The sequence below is a fragment of the Panthera tigris genome, chromosome C1, assembly GCF_018350195.1.
Source record: "Panthera tigris isolate Pti1 chromosome C1, P.tigris_Pti1_mat1.1, whole genome shotgun sequence".
Classification (NCBI taxonomy): domain Eukaryota; kingdom Metazoa; phylum Chordata; class Mammalia; order Carnivora; family Felidae; genus Panthera; species Panthera tigris.
This window is the reverse complement of record NC_056667.1, coordinates 102,270,766-102,290,400: the sequence shown is the minus strand read 5'-3', so window position 1 is coordinate 102,290,400 and position 19,635 is coordinate 102,270,766. Positions and strand designations below refer to the sequence as shown.

General features: G+C 42.1%; 1 protein-coding gene across 3 annotated transcripts; it reads left to right on the top strand.

The window, feature by feature from the left end:
- The first annotated feature begins 53 nt into the window (after window positions 1-53).
- Window positions 54-18,558, top strand: PRKAB2 (protein kinase AMP-activated non-catalytic subunit beta 2). 3 transcript variants are annotated; one of them, XM_042993934.1, is made up of 9 exons: window positions 54-130; window positions 493-673; window positions 4,518-4,684; window positions 5,526-5,619; window positions 5,852-5,972; window positions 10,813-10,946; window positions 11,849-11,917; window positions 12,818-12,854; window positions 13,992-18,558. In XM_042993934.1, the coding sequence occupies exons 2-9, from the start codon at window positions 518-520 to the stop codon at window positions 14,009-14,011; spliced, it is 798 nt and encodes a 265-aa protein (XP_042849868.1). In that variant the 5' UTR covers window positions 54-130; window positions 493-517; the 3' UTR covers window positions 14,012-18,558. The 3 variants fall into 3 exon arrangements, with proteins under 3 accessions (XP_042849868.1, XP_042849867.1, XP_007092653.2); XM_042993933.1 differs by lacking the exon at window positions 12,818-12,854; XM_007092591.3 differs by lacking the exons at window positions 54-130; window positions 12,818-12,854 and having other exon boundaries at window positions 458-673.
- Window positions 18,559-19,635: the final 1,077 nt, after the last annotated feature.

Below are 19,635 nucleotides of genomic sequence, written 5' to 3'. Positions count from 1 at the left end.
CTGCCCACCACCGAGGCGCTGGCGGCTAGAGAGGCCGGCGAGCTCCCGGTGCCGTCGCCGCGCGGCCGCAGGGAACGCGCGGGGCGGGCCTCGCGCCACTGGCCTTGTAGCCATTTTAGGAGGAAATCAGGTTTGCTAGCCCGGGGCGCGGCTTCAATTTCAATAACTTTATTGGTGGCCTTATCCGCAGAACAACCATCGCACTGGTGGCTAGGGGAGGAGGGAGAGCATCGCGGGAGGTGATTGGGGTGGGGGCGCGCGGGGATGCGGGGAGTTCCCCAAAGTGGGTTTCCTGAGCAGCAGGCATCCAGAGGGTTTGGAGTGGGGGGGGTTCCGGGCGCCCCTGGAGGCTGGGGGAGGAGGGGTCCCCGGGCTCGGCTTCCCTGGGGCGGGGATTCCCTTGCCCGAATCCCCAGGCGCAGGGGCGGAGCCAGGGGCGCCCCTGACGCGGCCGCCGGGGTGTTCCTAGTCCGGTGTTGTTCCCCACGGCAGGTGGCCCTGGACTCGAGCTGCAGCCATGGGAAACACCACCAGCGACCGGGTGGCTGGGGAGCGCCACGGCGCCAAGGCTGCACGCTCCGAGGGTGCCGGCGGCCATGCGCCGGGTAAGGAGCACAAAATCATGGTGGGGAGTACCGACGATCCCAGCGTCTTCAGCCTGCCGGACTCCAAGGTGAGCGTTCCCCACGCCCCCAGCGGGCGCTGCCGCAGCGGGCTGGGTGTCAGCGCTCCTCCTCTCTTGGTTCTTTCTTAGCACGCTGACCTAGCTTACGGTTTTCTGAATTAAAGGGATTTTTCGGGCACGGAGATGTTAGATGGTAACTACTCCTGCGGTGCTGCCTCAAAATAGAATAGAGGCGGAGTTTTTGTTTTTCGACTAATCTGTTGGCCATGATTACGATGGGGACTGTAGACACCCCCACCCCCAATATCTGGTTTTCCTAACAGGCAGGTGCCCTCTTCTAGAGTATTGATGAATTTATAGGTTGTAAGTTGCCTGAGTTGCTGACCATAGGCAGCAGTTTCTCAAATTTGACCTGAGGTGGGTAAGTGACTTTATTTTTCCTGACAACTTATATGTATCAGTATCATTTTGCCCTTCTAAGAACTCAGCACTTCTTTTTTTTATTTATTTAAATTCAAGTTAGTTAACATACAGTGTAGTATTGGCTTTAAGAACTCAGCATTTCTGATCCTCTTGCCCTTTGCATGGCTGTGAGCCATGCAACCACTTGCTTATTTGATACAATCTCCTAATCTTGGGGATCAATAAAGGACCTTCTTTGGTTGACTGCTCAGTGTTCATCTCATACTTTATAGTTGTGGTAGTTCAGGTGGTGTTTCTTTCATGCCCAGCTGCTCCTCAAGTGGGAGAGCAGATGATTCCAGGATTTCTCCACTTCCTGTTAGTAGTTCATAACGATACCATCGCTGAAAACAGACAGCCCACAGCTGTCCCCGGGACCTTGAACTCAAATCCAAGGACTTTGAGAAAAGTGGCAACTTGTGTTCACCAGTAGAGATAGATGGAGCTGACAGCAATGTGATTACCAACCGAATGTTCCTAGTCACATTGAGAGCTGTCAGCATGATAAACAATAATTCCTCCAGACAGTCTGAGTGGGGTGAAGTAGAAAAATGGAGGGACTGAGGAGATTGGGGTGTGTTTGATTTTTTTTTTTTTTTTTTTGTCTTTATCACTACAAACCTTTCACCAAACTGGAGTTTTACAGAGTAAAGAATGACTTGCCCAGTCGGTGGCACGTGAAATTTGGATTCTGTTTATTTTCTTGAATCCCAATTGAGAACATAACCACAGAAAAAGAAGTCAAGTTGATTAAAAGGACCACTTCTTGGTGTTTCTTCTCCATTCCTTTCTTCATTTTCCCACTCCAGGACTTCTTCCTCAAAATATGAGCTGTCTACCCAGTCACTTGAATTTACTTCTTCAAAGCTTTTTCAAGGTGGTCCATCTCGTAATTTAACCCTTTTCCTACATCGATGACTCAGGATTTAAGTACAGTGAGTGTGTTTGTCAAACTGTGACTGCAGTAACCGGTGTCCTGATTAAAAGCCAGGTTCCTCCATCTGAAATGGAACCTTTTTGGGGTCATTCTTTCCCTTTACCTCAGTCTTGCCATTTGTGAATAAGAAAATCGGTTCAGATAATTCCTCAGGTCTCTTCTACATCTAAAATTGTATAGTTCTCAAGCTAGTCTCTTTACTTCTTCCTTCAGTGTTTCACTTAAACATTTTCAAACTATAATTCTCATTGTTTTGCCTCTTTTCCTGATGATCTTGCTGACTATTTAACTTGGAGTAAATGGTCTTTCCGCTAGTCAGCTGCACTAAGGCCTGCCTCAGAAATGTCATGTCATATGTGGGAGGGCTTTCTTCCAAAGCTAGGCATATTAATAGTTTGTAGCTTTCAAACTCTAAACTGAAAATACTAAATCATGAAGGTAACTCATAGGAACAGTGGCAGTGGGGCCTGCATTCCTTCAAATGCCAGTAGTCTCGGTGGACCAGTTCAGTAGTTCTCAATCCTATTTGCACATTAGAATCACTTGAGATTTGTTTAAACACTATATGGAAAATTGGAAACATTTTCCACATTTCAAAGTAGGGAGAACAGTGTAATGAACTCCTATATACCCATCACCCAGTTTAAATCATGATCAAATTGTGAACAAATTTATATCATCTATACCCCAATCCACTCCCCCCCCCAATTATTTTGAAGCAAATTCCAGACATCCTAGCAAATATTATTTTGTCTGTAAATATTTTAGGATGTATCTCTAAAGATGAGGTTTTTTTCTTTATTTTAACTTAATCACAGTATTGTTATTATTCTGTGAGCCTTTTTAAAAATAGATTCCTAGGCCCTGTATCTAAATCAGAATCTGAGAGTTACTCTTAGGCATGTGTAAAAACTTCTGTGATTTTAATGCAGCCAGTTAGGCAAGAGTGCATTGCTTTCAGAATATGGAGATCAAGGTTTTCACTTAAGTCACTTATGTAATATGAAAGTCCCTTCAATTCTGTTTCTCAATTTACTTCAGTTTATGCTGCTACTGGTGTCTCATAGTGTAGTTTTGAGGAATATTGAGAGACAATATGTAAGGTAGACTACCTTAGCCATTTTGAAAGTAAAGCCCAAATGAATAAGTTAATCCTTTTTTTTAACCCACATTATTTTATTTGCTAAATGTTTTGACTTGATACAGTACAGTCCTGTTTACCTATTTAACAAAGTCATTTAAGCCGGTCTAAAGTGGGGATCAGCAAACTTTTTCTGCAAGGGACCAGACAGTAAATATTTTAGACTTTGTGGCCATATAGGTTTTGTCACAACATTCAATACTGCTACTACAGCGTGAAAGCAGCTGTAGATAATATATAAATGAATGTGTGTGGCTATTTTCCAATAAAAGCTTATTTATAAAAGCATCTGGCTCACCGGCCATAATCTGCCAACTCTTGTTCTAAAGGATGGAAATGAAAAGAAACTAAGTAAGGAGACATTTGTTTTTAGAATCCTACAGACCTCATTTGATATTACAACCACTTTTGTTAAAGGAAGCTGGGTTACTTTAACCAGTTGGGTTACTTCTTGAGAGTCCAGAATTTTCATCCCTACTCCTGAAATAATTAGTATAAACTTGGCAGAAGTGAGCAAGTCAAGATTTCATAACACTTCCCAAAATTTAAGAAACCAATGATGATGATTTTTTATATTTTTAGTGTCCTTTTTGTAACCTGTTTGCTAAAATGAAGTTTGTGAATTATTTATGAATTTCAGTATTTCTAACTTCCATTACAACTGATCATTGAAAACTGTTCCTATTTACATGTGAAAAATACATGGCTAACTTTATTGCTTTTTATAGAAGCATACTTTTTTTTCATATTTTTTCTCTTAAGAGGTACTCAGAAGCATGTCATAATTGCCTGCCTGTGAGTTAATCTGGTAACAGTCAGTAAGCTTCCCCCCCATCTTTTTTTTTTTTTTTTTTAATGTTTTTTATTTTTGAGAGAGAGAGAGAGAGCGCATGAACGGGGGAGAGACAGAGAGGGAGACACAGAATTGGAAGTAGGCTCCAGGCTCTGAGCTGTCAGCACAGAGCCAGATGTGGGGCTCGAACTGACGAATCATGAGATCATGAGCTGAGCTGGAGCCGGATGCTTAACTGACTGAGCCACGCAGGTGCCCCAATCCCCCTTTCTTTTTTTTTTTTTTTTTTAAAGGGAGATCCTAAGGCTCTGAAAGGGTGGGTGATGTATGCAGCCTGTAAAGTTAGGCTGTGATTTGGGCAACCCTTGAGCATAAGCCATTTGACTATTTTGGTCCTCGATGAGTTCTTTATAGTTTATTCAAAATGTGATTTAGTTGCCAATTTCAAGGCTTACTGATCCTTAGTAGAAACCTAGCACCCCTCTGTAAGCTAGGGGCGAAAGTGACCTTTTAAGAATTCCTGGGTCACAATTTAGGGATGACCTAATCCTTCTTACAGCTCCCTGGGGACAAAGAATTTGTATCATGGCAACAAGATTTGGAGGACTCCGTAAAGCATACACAGCAGGCCCGGCCCACTGTTATCCGCTGGTCTGAAGGAGGCAAGGAGGTCTTCATCTCTGGGTCCTTCAACAATTGGAGCACCAAGATTCCACTGATTAAGAGGTGAAGACAAGTGTCTTGGTTGAGTCTACATGAGTCTACAAAGGAAACCAGAGACCTGATTTCCTTTCTCAGGAGAGAGACCTGGCTGTACTGCTCCTCTCCACCTGCTAGGGACTCTCTCTAGAACATTTTCTGTGACCAATGACTACATTTGTGACATTTTTTTTTTTTTAAGCCTTGTAGTGAGTCAGAGATGTTTTACCCATTAGAATATCACTGCCTCAGAGGAACTTAGCGTAACAGCTTTGTGGGTAATTCTTTAGGACTGTTAACACAAATCCTATCTATGCTTGTGGGAAGTCATTTGTAACTGGCTGAGTCCACTTGTTCTGACTTCTGCATCAAAACAAAGTACAACATGACATCTAGTTACTAATGTGAGTTGTTGCTTGCAGAGCAGTAATGAATTATTTGGTAATCAGAATGGCCCTTTACATGTAGATCATTTTTCAGAAAATGCTCACCAAAATGTGGAAAGGGTACCTGAGGCATTTCTGTATCCTGAGGCTACCTGCTATCTTCTTTATACTTGTGAGGGGTCTGTTCCTACTGAAGCATATTAGTTGTGCTAAGGCAAACCATTTTGGGGATTAACATCTCTATCATTCTTTTCCAGATATTAGTTAAGAACTAAAGTTATTGGGAGGGGCTGGTAAATAAGTCTTCAAGGTAATACAGAAAAGGAGAATGGGTCTATAAATTATTTTCTATTCCGGGGGACAATTGCTTAGGAATGTGGGAGGCCATTGGTATGATGTTGTGAAAGTCTCATGGTTTTTACATTAACATTCTGTCTTCTAATAGGAACTTGGCCTGCTTAACTTTCTGTTTTCTTCTGTAGCCATAATGACTTTGTTGCCATCTTAGACCTCCCTGAGGGAGAGCACCAGTACAAGTTTTTTGTGGATGGACAATGGGTTCATGATCCGTCAGAGGTAAGGCCTTGATTTCCAAGGGTAACCATTAACTTAACTGTGTCCTTTTGGCTATTATTCCCCTTGGTGTCAAATGTCATTGCTGTCAGGATTGATGGGGCCCTACACTGGAGGATTTCTCTCTTGATTAAAGATGGAAGTGCTGAGTATGATCATTTTTAAAACAGGAGAATTAGATGGAAGAGATGAATTTGAAACCGGGTTTATGAATTGTTTCCATCCATTGTTTCAGCCTGTGGTTACCAGTCAGCTTGGCACGATTAACAATTTGATCCAGGTCAAGAAATCTGACTTTGAGGTGTTTGATGCTTTAAAGCTAGATTCAATGGAAAGCTCAGAGACATCTTGTCGAGGTAAGTTTGTAGTATTTGCTCTTTCTTGATGTGTTCTTCTTATAACGCATGTTCCTTCCCAAGGGTAGTTTTCGTTCTTTTGCTTTAATGTTTATTTATTTTGAGAGAGAGAGAGAGAGAGAGAGAGAGAGAATGAATGGGGGAGGGGGAGAGAGAGAGTGAGAGTTCCAAGCAGGCTTTTTGCTGTCAGTGCAGAGCCCGATGTGGGGCTTGATCCATGAACTGTGAGGTCATGACCCGAGCCAAAAAGCAAAAATCAGATGCTCAACAAGCTGAGCCACCTAAGCACCCCTTGTTTGTTTTTTCCTTTTCTCCTTAGGAATCTTCTTTTTTTTTTTTTTTTTTTTTATCCTCAGGAATCTTCTGAATCATATATATGTTTTATATACATATAATTTGTATAAATTTTTGGGCAACCCTTGAGCATAAGCCATTTGTCCATTTTGGTCCTAGATGAGTATATGTGTGTGTATGCGTAAATATATATGTATATATACATGTATACGTAAATATATATGTATATATATGTATATGTATTTACGTATACATGTATATATGTGTGTGTATACATATGTATATATACAAATACACATGTATATATGTATATATATGCATACACACAACATATATATGAATCGTATATATGTTTTATATATGTATATATGTAAAATTTGTTAATATATATATTTTTGTCTATATACGTGTTTGTCCTGTAAACATTTAGGTCTCCTCTGAGACAAGAAAAACCTCAGTCTAGTGAATTTCATTTCAAACTTTTTTTTTTAATGTTTAATGTTAGTTTATTTTTTGAGAGAGAGAGAGAGAGAGAGAGAGAGAGAGCGCGCGTGCATGAGCAGGGAAGGGGCAAAGAGAGAAGACCCCTAATCTGAAGCAGGCTCCAGGCTCTGAGCCCAATGCAGGGCTCAAATTCACAAGGCGTGAGATCATGACCTGAGCCAAAGTTGGATACTTACGGACTGAGCCACCCAGGCGCCCTCATTTCAAATTTTTTAATGAGGATCTACAGCAAGACATTTGTTTTACATTATAACCCAATTCTCTCCCTCCCTCCCTCTCTCTCTCCCCCTTTCTCTCTCCCCCTTTCTCTCTCTCTCCCCCCCTTTCTCTCTCTCCCCCCCTTTCTCTCTCTCTCCCCCCCTTTCTCTCTCTCCCCCCCTTTCTCTCTCTCTCCCCCCCTTTCTCTCTCTCTCCCCCCCTTTCTCTCTCTCTCCCCCCCTTTCTCTCTCTCTCCCCCCCTTTCTCTCTCTCTCCCCCTTTCTCTCTCTCTCCCCCTTTCTCTCTCTCTCCCCCTTTCTCTCTCTCTCCCCCTCCTCCTCCTCTCTCTCCCTCTCCCTCCTCTCTCTCCCTCTCCCTCCTTCTCTCTCTCTCCCTCCCTCCTTCTCTCTCCCCCTCCCTCCTTCTCTCTCTCTCCCTCCCTCCTTCTCTCTCTCTCCCTCCCTCCTTCTCTCTCTCTCCCTCCCTCCTTCTCTCTCTCTCCCTCCCTCCTTCTCTCTCTCTCCCTCCCTCCTTCTCTCTCTCTCCCTCCCTCCTTCTCTCTCTCTCCCTCCCTCCTTCTCTCTCTCTCCCTCCCTCCTTCTCTCTCTCTCCCTCCCTCCTTCTCTCTCTCTCTTGCTCACTCACTCGCACATACACATACACACCTGTAACACAAGTCTCATAGCAGAATGTGTGCCTTTGTTACATGCAATGTACTCTATTTTCTGTTTTATCCTTTCTTTCATAGGCCTATAGTTTAAAAAGCTATTTCTAGGGACACATGGGTAGCTAAGTGCATGGTTAAGTAAGTGCATGGCTAAGTTAAGCGTCTGACTCTTGATTTTGGCTCAGGTCATGATTTCATGATCATGAGATCGAGCCCCTCACTGGGACCCACACTGAGCATGGAGCCCGTTTCAGATTCCCTCTCCCTCTCCCTCTGCTTTTCCCTTGCTCATAGACTTTCACATGGGCTTTGAAAAAAATCAATAGTGGAGGCGCCTGGGTGGCTCAGTAAGTTGAGCGTCCGACTTCAGCTCAGGTCATGATCTCACAGTTCGTGAGTTCGAGCCCTGCGTCGGGCTCTATGCTGACAGCTCAGGTCCTGGAGCCTGCTTCAGATTCTGTGCCTCCCTCTCTCTGCTCTTCCCCTGCTCATACTCTGTCTCTCTCTCAAAATAAAGATTAAAAAAAAAAATTTTTTTTTCATAAAAAAATAAATAGTGAAATAAAAGCCTATTTCTAGTAATATTTCAAGTTTTCATTGACCCTTTGGCAGTATCACCCAGCTGAGGCAAGTTGTGTCTGGTTTGCCTTGTTTAGATGCATTAGCTTAATCCTGCTGGTTTGATAGCTTAGCTGGCAGTTTTATAGGGCCCTCCAAGTATGGCAGTCTTCAGGCGGGGGTGAAGGGAGGGAGGGTTACAAAAACCCCACAGTTCTTTTGTGTGTATATTAACTGCATTATAAGTTTTGGGTTAAAAAAAAAAAAAAATTCCTTAGGGGCACCTGGGTGGCTATGTCGGTTGGGCATCTGACTTCGGCTCAGTTCATGATCTCACACTCTGAGTTTGAGCCCCACGTCAGGGTCTGTGCTGACAGCTCAGAGCCTGGAGCCTGCTTCAGATTCTGTGTCTCCCTCTCTCTCAGCCCCTCCCCCACTCATGCTCTCTCTCTCTCTCTCTCTCTCTCTCTCGCTCTCTCCTTCAAAAATAAACATTTAAAAAATAAATTCCTTGGTAGAGGAAAAGACCTGTATCTTTTTGTTTCTCCTAATACTACTTTTTCCATGGATTTCATCACATTGACTATAGCATCAGAAGAGTGATGTGCTCAGCACACTCACGGTTACCATTTTATTACATTACAACAAAGGCTGTACCGGTCTAAAGAATGGTGCACTGTGTTCCCAGTGAGTGCAGTTTTCCCTTGTGAGTTCAGAGCCTGCCCCTGCTACTCACTGGCTTTGAATTCATGGACAGGTGCTTCAACCTTTTTCCGTAAGTGCAGTATATTAGAATATCAGGGCACAAGGGTGGCTTATGTAGCTTCTAAGAGACCAATCAATGGTACCATAATTGTCTGTCTATGAAAATCATACAAATATTGTTTTTATTATATAATCTCAGAACATAAAGTTGGACATTCTTCTTGACTGGTTAGGCAGTGACCAAAAGAGTTTAGTAATACTGAATTAAATGATAAGACTGCTTGCAGCCCTCCACTTTTGCATTAGAGGATTCTGGCAAAGCAGCCAGTGAACATATACCCATTATTATACAGAAAGAGGACCGGCATACTTTTGATATTCTCTCTTCCTCCTTTAACCCAGTTTCCAGTTTCCTGATCTCCTTTGTGCCTGTATGGATTTGCCTACTCTGGACCTTTCATATAAAACACAATACGTGGTCTTTGATGTTTGGCTTCTTTCACTTAGCAGGTTTTCAGGGTTCATCCATGTTTTAATATGTATCAGAACTTTTTTTTTTTTTTTTAAGTTTATTTTTGAGAGAGAGAGAATGGGAGAAGGAGAGGGAGGGAATCCCAAGCAGGCAGGGCTTGAACTCTCCAATCCTGAGATCATGACATGAACCAAAATCAAGAGTTGGATGCTTAACCAGCTGAGCTGCCCAGGCGCTCCAATACTTCACTCCTTTTTGTGACAATAAAATTCCATTGTATAGATATATCATTCTGTTTACCTGTTAGCTGATGGACATTTGGATCATTTCCACTTTTTGTCAATTATAAACAATGCTGTTCTGGACATTGTGCTCAAGTTTTTGTGTGAACATGTTTTCATTTCCTAAGAGTGTAATTGCTGGGCCATCGGATAACTTTACATTTAACTTTTGAAGGAATTGGCCACCTGTTCTCCAAAGCTATTGTACTATTCCCTCCGGCAACAGGATGGTACAAAGGTTCCAATTTCTCCACATCCTCACCAATAATTATTTTAAAAAAAATTTTTTTTAATGTTTATTTAGTTTTGAGAGTGAGAGAGAAAGAGAGCACAAGCTGGGGAGGGGCAGAGAGAGACACACACACACAGGATCCAAGGCAGGCTCCAGGCTCCAGGCTCCGAGCTGTCAGCACAGAGCCCAGTGCAGGGCTTGAACTCATGAACCGTGAGATCATGACCTGAGCCGAAGTTAACAGACTGAGCCACCCAGGCGCCCCACCAACAATTATTATTGTGTCTTTTTTATTATAGCCATCTTAATGAGTGTTAAGTGGTATCTAATTCTGCTTTTGGTTTACATTTCCCTAACAACTACTTCAGTGTTAGTAATCTTGTCCTCACTGTTGCAATCATTGTAGCATCAGCAATCTTAAGAGTGTATATCCTTGTTGTCTGTTGCTTGGGTGTTTAAAAAAAAAAAAAAAAAGAAAAGAAAAGAAATCTTAATTTTTTTCACATTGTTTGACAGTTCACAAACAATCTGTTTCTCATTTGAAACATCTGTTATCTCATTTGATTGCTATAAAGACATTGTGAAATAGGGTAGAGATATTACTTTCATTTTATGAATGAAGAAACTGACTGTAGTAGGAGGATTTGTCCCAGGTCATACAACTGACAAATAGAGTAGCTTTTCTCTGAACCTACAACTTTGACTCCTCATCCCCTCTTCTGTCCTCCCCATCATGTTGCCATGTTGAGGAATTTCATGTTCAGGATGACTCAGACTCTTTGCCTTACAGTTGTAGAGCCAGCAGCTTATAAGTTTATGATCTATGATTTCTACCATATTTAATATTAGCTGCCATGTATTGACAGTTTTTTTCACGCACTTTTACTAGTTCTGCAATTTTCCCTTATATTTGGGTAAATATCTTCCAGACCTTTCCAGCTCTCCCCCAGGGCCTTATGGTCAAGAAATGTACGTGTTTCGATCCGAGGAGAGATTCAAATCCCCACCCATCCTACCTCCTCACCTTCTTCAAGTTATTCTTAACAAGGACACTAATATATCTGTGAGTATCCTGAAAGGATTGCTGGGGCATCTGGGGGTTACTAGAACCATCTGATCCAAAGTTAGTAATCATAGAGGTCAGGATTATTACAAAGCTGTGTTGAGAATATAAATCATGTGTATATCAATAGCATTACAGATCCTTTTTTCCAGGGCTGAGTTGTTACTTTTCCAGCTATTGATATCAAAATTCATAGTTACCTTCTGATCGTCATAAATTAGACCCAGAACCATAGATTGTTAGAAGTCCCAGAAACTGGGACTTCTGTTCCAACAGAAGATAAGGCATATTTATCATTTGGGAGTATACAAAAGGAGTATAAGGGGTTTGGGTTTGGGTTTTTTCCCCGTATACTTGATATCTCTAGTCAGTTCACTTGATTCCCACTAAGGTTTTTGTCTCCTAACACAAATCTTCTGTACGTGTTGTGGGCAAGATTTTTGTTTTCACTCTTATTAAGGGAGATAAATAGATGCAAAGGCTTAGGGTTTGCCCTGGACTCAGAATTTTCCTAATTCTCTGTAATGAGAACAAATGATTGATATATAGTATCACTTAAAAGAAATATACATTCTAGTTTAGAGTTTCTCAACAGTTTTTTTTTTTTTTAATTTTTTTCATGTTTATTTATTTTTGAGAGAGAGAAAGCATGAGCAGGGAAGGGGCAGAGAGAGGGGGAGACACAGAATCCAAAGCAGACCCCAGGCTCTGAGTGGTCAGCACAGAGCCCGACATGAGGCCGGAACTCACGAACTGTGAGATCATGACCTGAGCCAAAGTCAGACGCTAAACCGACTGAGCCACCCAGCCGCCCCTCAGAAGTTTCCAAAGAGCTCTGAGGAAGAGTAAACTGGTTTAAAACTGTGCATTTAATCCCATTTAGTGATTTTTTTCTTTCTTAGTGTGACCCAGCCTTGCTTCCCGAGCCCAACCATGTTATGCTGAACCATCTCTATGCATTATCCATTAAGGTGAGTAGTGGGCCTGGCTCTTCCCCAAAATGAGAGGGAAGGGGTAACACATGTTCTCCAGTGGTAATTTGCCCTGCTACCTCACTGAAGCTAAAGCAGGCCGTAATGGTCAAATTGTAGGAGAAGTTTCTTAACTAGTAGGTGGATTTTTTTGTTTGGTTGTTTATTTTAAATCTTAGTCCCTATCCTACGTTCTGGCTAGCTGAATTGCCCTGTGACTTAATGAACCTTTTTCCTTCCTGGTTTCTTTTTGGATAGCTATAACCTTTGTACCACCTACTTAATTAAATTAGAGTTCATAGCACTAGGATTTCATTGCAGACAAAGCAAGTTTATCTTACCAGTTTGGAGAATCCTCAAATATGACTAAGGCTTTTGCTTTCTAAAGGTGGATAGGAGCTGCTGTCGGGTGCTTCAGTCACATATACCCACTGATTGCATCTCTCCTCTACACTAGGTAAAGGGGAAATGTGACCAGATTTGCTCTGTCACCTCCAACTCTTAGCGTTCTCCTTAGTTTTTCTGCTGCCTCGGAGTCTGGGTTGAAAATTATCCATTCAGTCCCATCACATCTTTGTGGTTTGGCTACTGGAGTAAAGTTTTAGGTAGCTCTGTAGTTACCAAACTAGGCTCATTGTCAGAATTATCTGGGGAAGTTTGTAAAAATACAGATTCAAAGCCTGCATCCCCAAAGATTCTGAATAAGTATGTCTAGGATAGAGCCCCGGTAATTGTTTTTTAAGCTGCTTTTATTTCTTAGATGTGCAGCCAGATTGAGGAAATCACTGATACAGCTGTCTTTAACAGATTATGTGATACTTTTCAAATATATATATTATTGAATTTAAATTTTATAATAACCTTGTGAGGTAAGTATTATTTTTAACCCCTGTTTTATAGATAAAGAAACTAAGGCTCAGAGAAGGTCATATTGCCAGTAAGTACCGGCGAGAGGACTGAGGTCCTCCTGTCCTCATTCCATGTTCTTTTCTAGTGGTCACTGCACCAGGTCTTTCCAAGTAGGTCTTTCTGTCACCTGCTCCTCATTTTTACCAGACCCTTCCTGGAGCGGAGTTTTGGTTTATTTTATTTTATTTTTTTAACCTGCCTCGCTTCTGTCATATTTAGGCTGTGATCAGCACACTCTGGTCACAGAATGTTAATCTGAGAAGTATTCATTGTAGATACTACAGCATACGGGAAAATAGGAAGATGCACTGGGATTAGACCGAATTTTGCCTCCTGTAACTGCTGTTTGGCTCTCAATTGATGCTCACAGGCCTGCCCTCTCCTCCTATGGCATGCCCTGAGGCTGCAACACAGCCGGGGAAAGAGTACCTCTTACTCTTCATATTGATTCTGACTCAGGTCAGTGTCTTGATTACTGTAGTTCTGCTTGGCCTTGACCCATTCATTCTTGGTTCTGTCAGATTGTTTAGGCTGTTTGGATCCACTGGATTGAATATCTTTCCAAAGAAGATTTTGGGGTCCACTTTGTTCAGAGAGAGGGATTCCTGAGTTTTCCTCTTGATTAGAATGAACTTTTTAAGTTCATTCCTGGTATTAAATGGAAATTAGACCTGCTTTGGGGCTTGGAAAGGTCAGGGTGGGGGATCACTGTCCTTTCTTCTCAGTGCATTTTAGACTTTCTTCTAAAACTGAATGTCAAAATATTTTTTCTTTTTTCTTTTTCCATGCAAGTTTTAATTAAGCCCAATATTCAAATCTGAGGTAGGGAAAGGAGTGAGGTAGGAGACTAATATTTCTTCGGCACCTATTATGTGTCAGGTACCGTGCTAGATATTCTCATATAATCATCACCTTAATGGTAGGTGTTATCCTTTGTAATAATGAGGGAAAAGGCTTAGAGGCATCAAGTAGATTACTCAAGGCCACAAACAGAGTTACAGGAGGAGTCAGGATTGGAACTTAAGTTGAACGGACTCCAAAACCAACCTATTTCTATAATTTCCAACTATCTCTGTTAAAAGTGAGTGACTGAAACACTGATGGCTGGGAAGAGCCGCCTGTTGCCTAAACTAATGAATTAGCTGCATGTTTCTTTCCCCTGCAGGACAGTGTGATGGTCCTTAGCGCAACCCATCGCTACAAGAAGAAGTATGTCACTACTCTGCTGTACAAGCCCATTTGAAGGGATCCCTTCCTGCCTCCGGGATTCAAGAGAAGCATCTCCCTTGCCTTTCTGGACTGGACCAGTCTTCACCGGAGACTGGAAGGCTAACTTGCTTTGAGGCTGATGTGTGTGTTTCAGAGCCTTTGAGTAGGATGCTCTGCTTTTGCATCTGATTGCAGATGAGAGCTTTATGAGTTCATGGAATTTATTTTAAGAAAAAAAAATTATATATATATACATATACATATATGAGAGGAAGGTTAATGGAAGCCTCCTAGCTAGATGTGTTCTCTCTGCCTATGGGGACTCCCCAAGACCTGTTCGGGGGAGCCGCAGGAAGGACCATTACAGGAAGCTTGTTTCCTAAAATGAACGAAGAGCCAACTCTCAGGATCCTTGTTGGGTAGAGATTCTGTCACTGCTACCTTGGCTCTCCAAAGAATGGGCTTGTGCCAGACTTCTGCCCTACTTCCAGCTGCCTCCTTGGCAGGGGCAGCTTTCCTTGCATGGGTTCTCTGTATTCCTAGAGTGTGTGGCACAGTCTGTGCTTTTTATGATAACCAGATGCCCCACAGGAACCCTTTTTCTTCTCATTTCACATTCTTGCTTTGATAAGCTCCTTCCGATCCTATACCTGACCCTTCCCTAACAACAAAACTCACTGGCAGGTGACCCCTTTCAAAGGCTACGTAAGACCTGACCCACCTCAGAGACTAGGGCTGCCAGAAAGTCTCCTTTTTTAGCCCAGCACAGGCCCAGGCCACTTTGTTACCACTTGTTTTAACTTCTACTAAAGAAAATAGGTCTCAGCGTTGTAAGGAAGGCAGAACGCGGAAGGTCTACTTTCTTGTGTTAGTTTAGTGCCACGGCTTAGGCTGTCTTGGCACGTTCCCGTCGGTTTTCGCACCTGGCCTGGCCCTGCTTCCATATTTTCTTTCACAGAGCAGACACCTTTGAAGATGGGAATGGAACCAGGGAATGCTTTAATGTCTTTCATCCTTGGGAGATTTTTTTATGTGCCTACATTTTTCTTTAATTAAAAAATGCCTTTTCATTGTTCTTAAGAGACTACATAGGAGAATTTTAGGCCCTTGATAAATGGTTCCCAAGATTTTCTTCAACAAGAAAGTAGTAGTCTACTCCTCTACAGTCTTACATTAATGTGACCAACCCCATGCACATCATTGCACTAAACGCTGTTCTAGATATAGATTCAGGTTCACTGGGTGCACCTAAAAATTTCTTTTAACTTCAAGATCCATTACGCCAAGAAGCAGGAAAGTAGCCCTGGTGTTCTAACCGTGAATAGTATTGCTTCCCTGTACCAAGTGCCAATGGAAAATCACTTTGTCTTTCTCTTTTTTAAAAGTGTTTGATGATGAAGTGAGGTCAGTGACTTTCATTTGTGGAATGAAAAGTAGCTATTCATTCCACTCTTGAAATGTTGCTCAAAGATAAAACTTTTTTCCCCCAAATATCTGTGGCTCTTCCATTACAGATAAATGCAAGTTAAACATTCAACTCTGAAGGAGGCCAAACTTGTTGCTTGAGAGACACCTTCACTGTTAAGATGTGTCCAGCCGCACTGAAAGGGCACCCATAGATGCCCTTAGGTCAGTTTAGCTACCTCCTGTCTTTCCTATTCAAAGCTGATGACACAGTTGTCTTTGGGTTATGTAGACCTGTTAGATCCTGGGAGGGAGGCAGTAGGGCATTGGGTGGTGGTTTTGCTGGGAATGTAAATTGTTAAGTGCTTTGGTGGTTACTTGCCGAGAGTAAATACCGCTTTAGCCACTCAAGGCTGCCTTCTGCAGCAAAAGGCTTGTGTGGGAAACCTTTTATGGTCCCAACCACTTGTTGAGTGGTGTGTCATTTAAAAAATCCAGGCCAAATCCTATTATTACCAGCTCTCAGGATCTACATTGTCTTCAGTTATAGTATTGTTTTCTCCAATACCCATTAAATAAGTGGGCCACATAGGAGGATTCAAAATCCTGGTTGTTAAATGGAGGATTTTGTTACACTCCTTTTTCTTGTCAACAGTATTGAATTGTGATTGCCTATGTGTTCGTGTATAAAAATTTTTACTCTACACAGGTGTTATCAGTAGAGTGGGCCAGGAAAAGAGATCCCTTTAATTTTTCAAGCCAGAGGCTTCTGACTCCAGTGACGCTAGGTTTTGGTGCTGGTGGCCTTGAGATCTTCCCGATCTGGAAATGTAGAGTGTCAGTTTCCCAAGTTCTGAGGTAATCTCTTGGCCAAATGTGACATGAGAGCCCACCAGCTGGTATGGAAGAGGACAGGCAAGGAGAGCTGGGCGATGCCCCCTTCAGCACTGTCCCTTCTCTGCACTGCTCATACACCTCTGGCTCTGAGAAGCCTGTCACACACAGTCTGTCTCCAAGAAACTTCTAGAAGGTAGAGAGGAAAGGAGGAAGGTAGCCCAGAGTACACCCCACTCATTCTTTTATGTTGGTTAAAGGGATAGTTTATTTTCTGCAAGAGAGAGCTTGGCAGATTTTGAAAATGAATAAAGGCAAAAACACCCCACATTTTTAGCTTTTTTTTTTTTTTCTTTTTAACCTATAGGAGTTTCACAGAGTCAAAGTTAGAAGAGTTAGAAAATCACTCTTTTAGGAGGGCTCACCCTTTAAGAACTGCATCGTGGTTTGGGGGTTGTGAGGAAAAGGAAGAGTGACTGAGCTAAGGAGGATACTAGGAAACTAAAGGCTTCCATAACTCAGAACTAAAAGTAGCCTTTTTGTTGTTAATTACATGAGACCTGACATACTGGAATCCTTGGATCTCACTGAACAGAACCTACTATATAAAACATCCCTTCGTCTCTTGTTCTGTTCTCTACCCTTTTTTCTGAATTCTGCTTTGCCTTCAAGCTGACTTTTACCAGAGTCTCAGGTCAAACATTACCTAAAACAAATGTTAATCCTCTTGCTGGTATGGTCATGGTTATTAGCTTGCATTAAGCTTAGAAATGAATGGGATTTGGTCACTGCAAGTAACACCCCCTAGGGGCATACCTGGCCTCTACAGTGTTGGCTTTTTTAAAAACAATGCTTACATGGTAGAGAAACCCTGTAAAAGAAGAATCCAAGAGAAGATTCTGAGAGGATTGTACAAACCTCGGCCTCCAATTATTTCTTGTCTCTTGTAGACCTAATAGATCTGAAAAAAGCCTTTTTAAAGTGTCAATACTACATGCATGCTGCTAAAATGAAGTTTGGAAAGAAGTATTACCTCTAGGCTGGGCTTATATTAATCTGAGTATAAATGAAGGAGACATAATGATAGAATCCCCTGCTTCTAATTGGGGAAATAGGGCTTTTAAAATTTTGACCTCAACTAAAAATGATATGCAATAGTCTATGTTGTATGTGTTTGAAAAATATTCTATCTCAGAGATTTCTAAGTCCTCACGTTCTAGTGATTTGGGGCACAGGCCTACGAGCAGATACACAATTTGTTCACACATTATTCTGACTCATCCTTAAAACCAAGGCCTTGCTGTCTTCTACCAGGGACTGCTAGCTCGCTCCAGCTACGCATGGGATAGAGCACCTGGGAGGGGTGGGGTTAGGGTCTTTCACAACTCCGGATCTAGGCATTTGTCTCTCCCTAGGTGCCCATCACAGCAGAAGGTAGAAGGCCTATCATTTCTTCAGTGAACCCAAACTTTTGGAGTAAAAGGGCCAAATTTATTTTTTAAATTATAAGAAGGAAGGAAGGGAGGAAAAGAGGGAAAGAAAGAGAAACCTTAAGAGTCTATTACTTATGAAATCCAATTCTTAGCAGTGGAATCCCTCTAGGATTCAAATGTGGGCTTTGTCTTGATTTATTTTTCTCGATTGTGCTTTGAAGTGATTAAATTTCATTAAAAATTAATGTATTAGTTCCATCCTTATTTGGAGTTCAATTAATTGGGTGTAGCACAGTGCTTTTGCAGTAAGATTGCTGTGAAATACCAAACGCTCTGTGGATTTTGTAGTCAGGTTAAATGGTCAAGGGGTATCTACCTACCGTAAGTATTATGTATTTGATCATCTTTTCTGTTCCCACCTACAGAAAACTTACCTTACCTAGCTTGTGGTTTTAGAACAGCCAAAGCTCACTGATGTCCATTGGTCCTAATCTCCACACTGGGCCCATATGTGAGACTTGTTTGAATTTTGGTAAATGGGAGGATGCTGGTTGTTATTTCACTGAAGCAATTTGAATGAGTGCAGCTCTGTCATAAAGGGGGAATAAGACTATAATTTGGAAGGGAATTAAATAAGCAAGTCCTCCTTTAAATGGTGCTTTTTGTAACCTTTAGTGCCGAGGTACAGAGCTGTATTCCACAAAGGAATGGCATATGAAAATGGATTTTAAAGCTTTTCTCCAAATGTAATTTGTCATTGGACTTTGACATGTCTGAAAATTATGTGATGTAACAGAAATGTGACATTTTTTCCCATAAAACTGTTGAATAAAAAATATTACACAGCAATAATATTTGAGTTTTTCGCTGGTCACTGATTATCTTATCAAAATCTGCCTAGGGGCGCCTGGGTGGCTCAGTTGGTTAAGCATCCGACTTCAGCTTAGGTCACGATCTCGCGGTCCGTGAGTTCGAGCCCCACGTCGGGCTCTGGGCCGATGGCTCAGAGCCTGGAGCCTGCTTCCGATTCTGTGTCTCCCTCTCTCTCTGCCCCTCCCCCGTTCATGCTCTGTCTCTCTCTGTCTCAAAAATAAATAAACGTTAAAAAAAATTAAAAAAAAAAATCTGCCTCAGTAGTCTCAGAACCTAAAGAATGCGAACTGCCACACACATTTGAATAAAGAGAGAAGGTGTAGGTGTAGGACAGAAGTGATGTCATCCATCCATCTGCCACTTTTCCTCTTCGTTCCAGGCTATGCTGTCATTAACTAGAGGAATGCAGACTCAGTGGTTTGAAATGCAGCACTCTAAAACTGCATAGTTAGCTATTGTCTTGTGTTGGGTTTGCTGAGACCCTAGACCATGGGTTTTCACCCCTGTCTGTACATTTATCACCTATGCAGATTCTATAAAAATATTGGTGCTCCATCCACTACCTCCATCCCCATTTAAATAGAAATCTCTGGTATGGAATCCAGGTATCTGTAATCCCTCTAGGATTCAAATGTGGGCTTTGTCTTGATTTACTTTACCAGGTGAGTAAATTAGCACATTACCAGATGAGTCTAATGCACATCCAAGGATGAGGATCCTCTCTACTTATTCTTACTGTTAGATACTTCTATGGAAGCAGATTATGTGCTTCATTCTGACAGCAAATCACTCTCCTCAAGTGGCTTTGCTCAGGGTCATGGTGGTAGCAGGATAATTTTTGTCTTCCATCCCTTATTTCACAGAGTTCTTACAAAGCTGACCCCTGGACTTTGAAACAACACAGTCAGACTCCCTTATACACGCCACTCCAAAGTATCTAAAGTGAGTTACACTTCCTTGAGGGAGAGAAGAGAGTGCCACTGGGAGTGACCAGAAGGTGAGAAGAGTAGGGGAGGTGATGACAGAAGTGAATGTGAAGGGGTGAAGTGGGGCAGG

Excerpts from the sequence above, each read along its gene's own strand:
- PRKAB2 (XM_042993933.1), top strand. The coding sequence starts at position 518 with ATGGGAAACACCACCAGCGACCGGGTGGCTGGGGAGCGCCACGGCGCC. Across the intron at positions 4,685-5,525 it reads AAGATTCCACTGATTAAGAG|CCATAATGACTTTGTTGCCA; the intron begins GTGAAGACAAGT and ends TTTCTTCTGTAG. Across the intron at positions 11,918-13,991 it reads TCTATGCATTATCCATTAAG|GACAGTGTGATGGTCCTTAG; the intron begins GTGAGTAGTGGG and ends TTTCCCCTGCAG.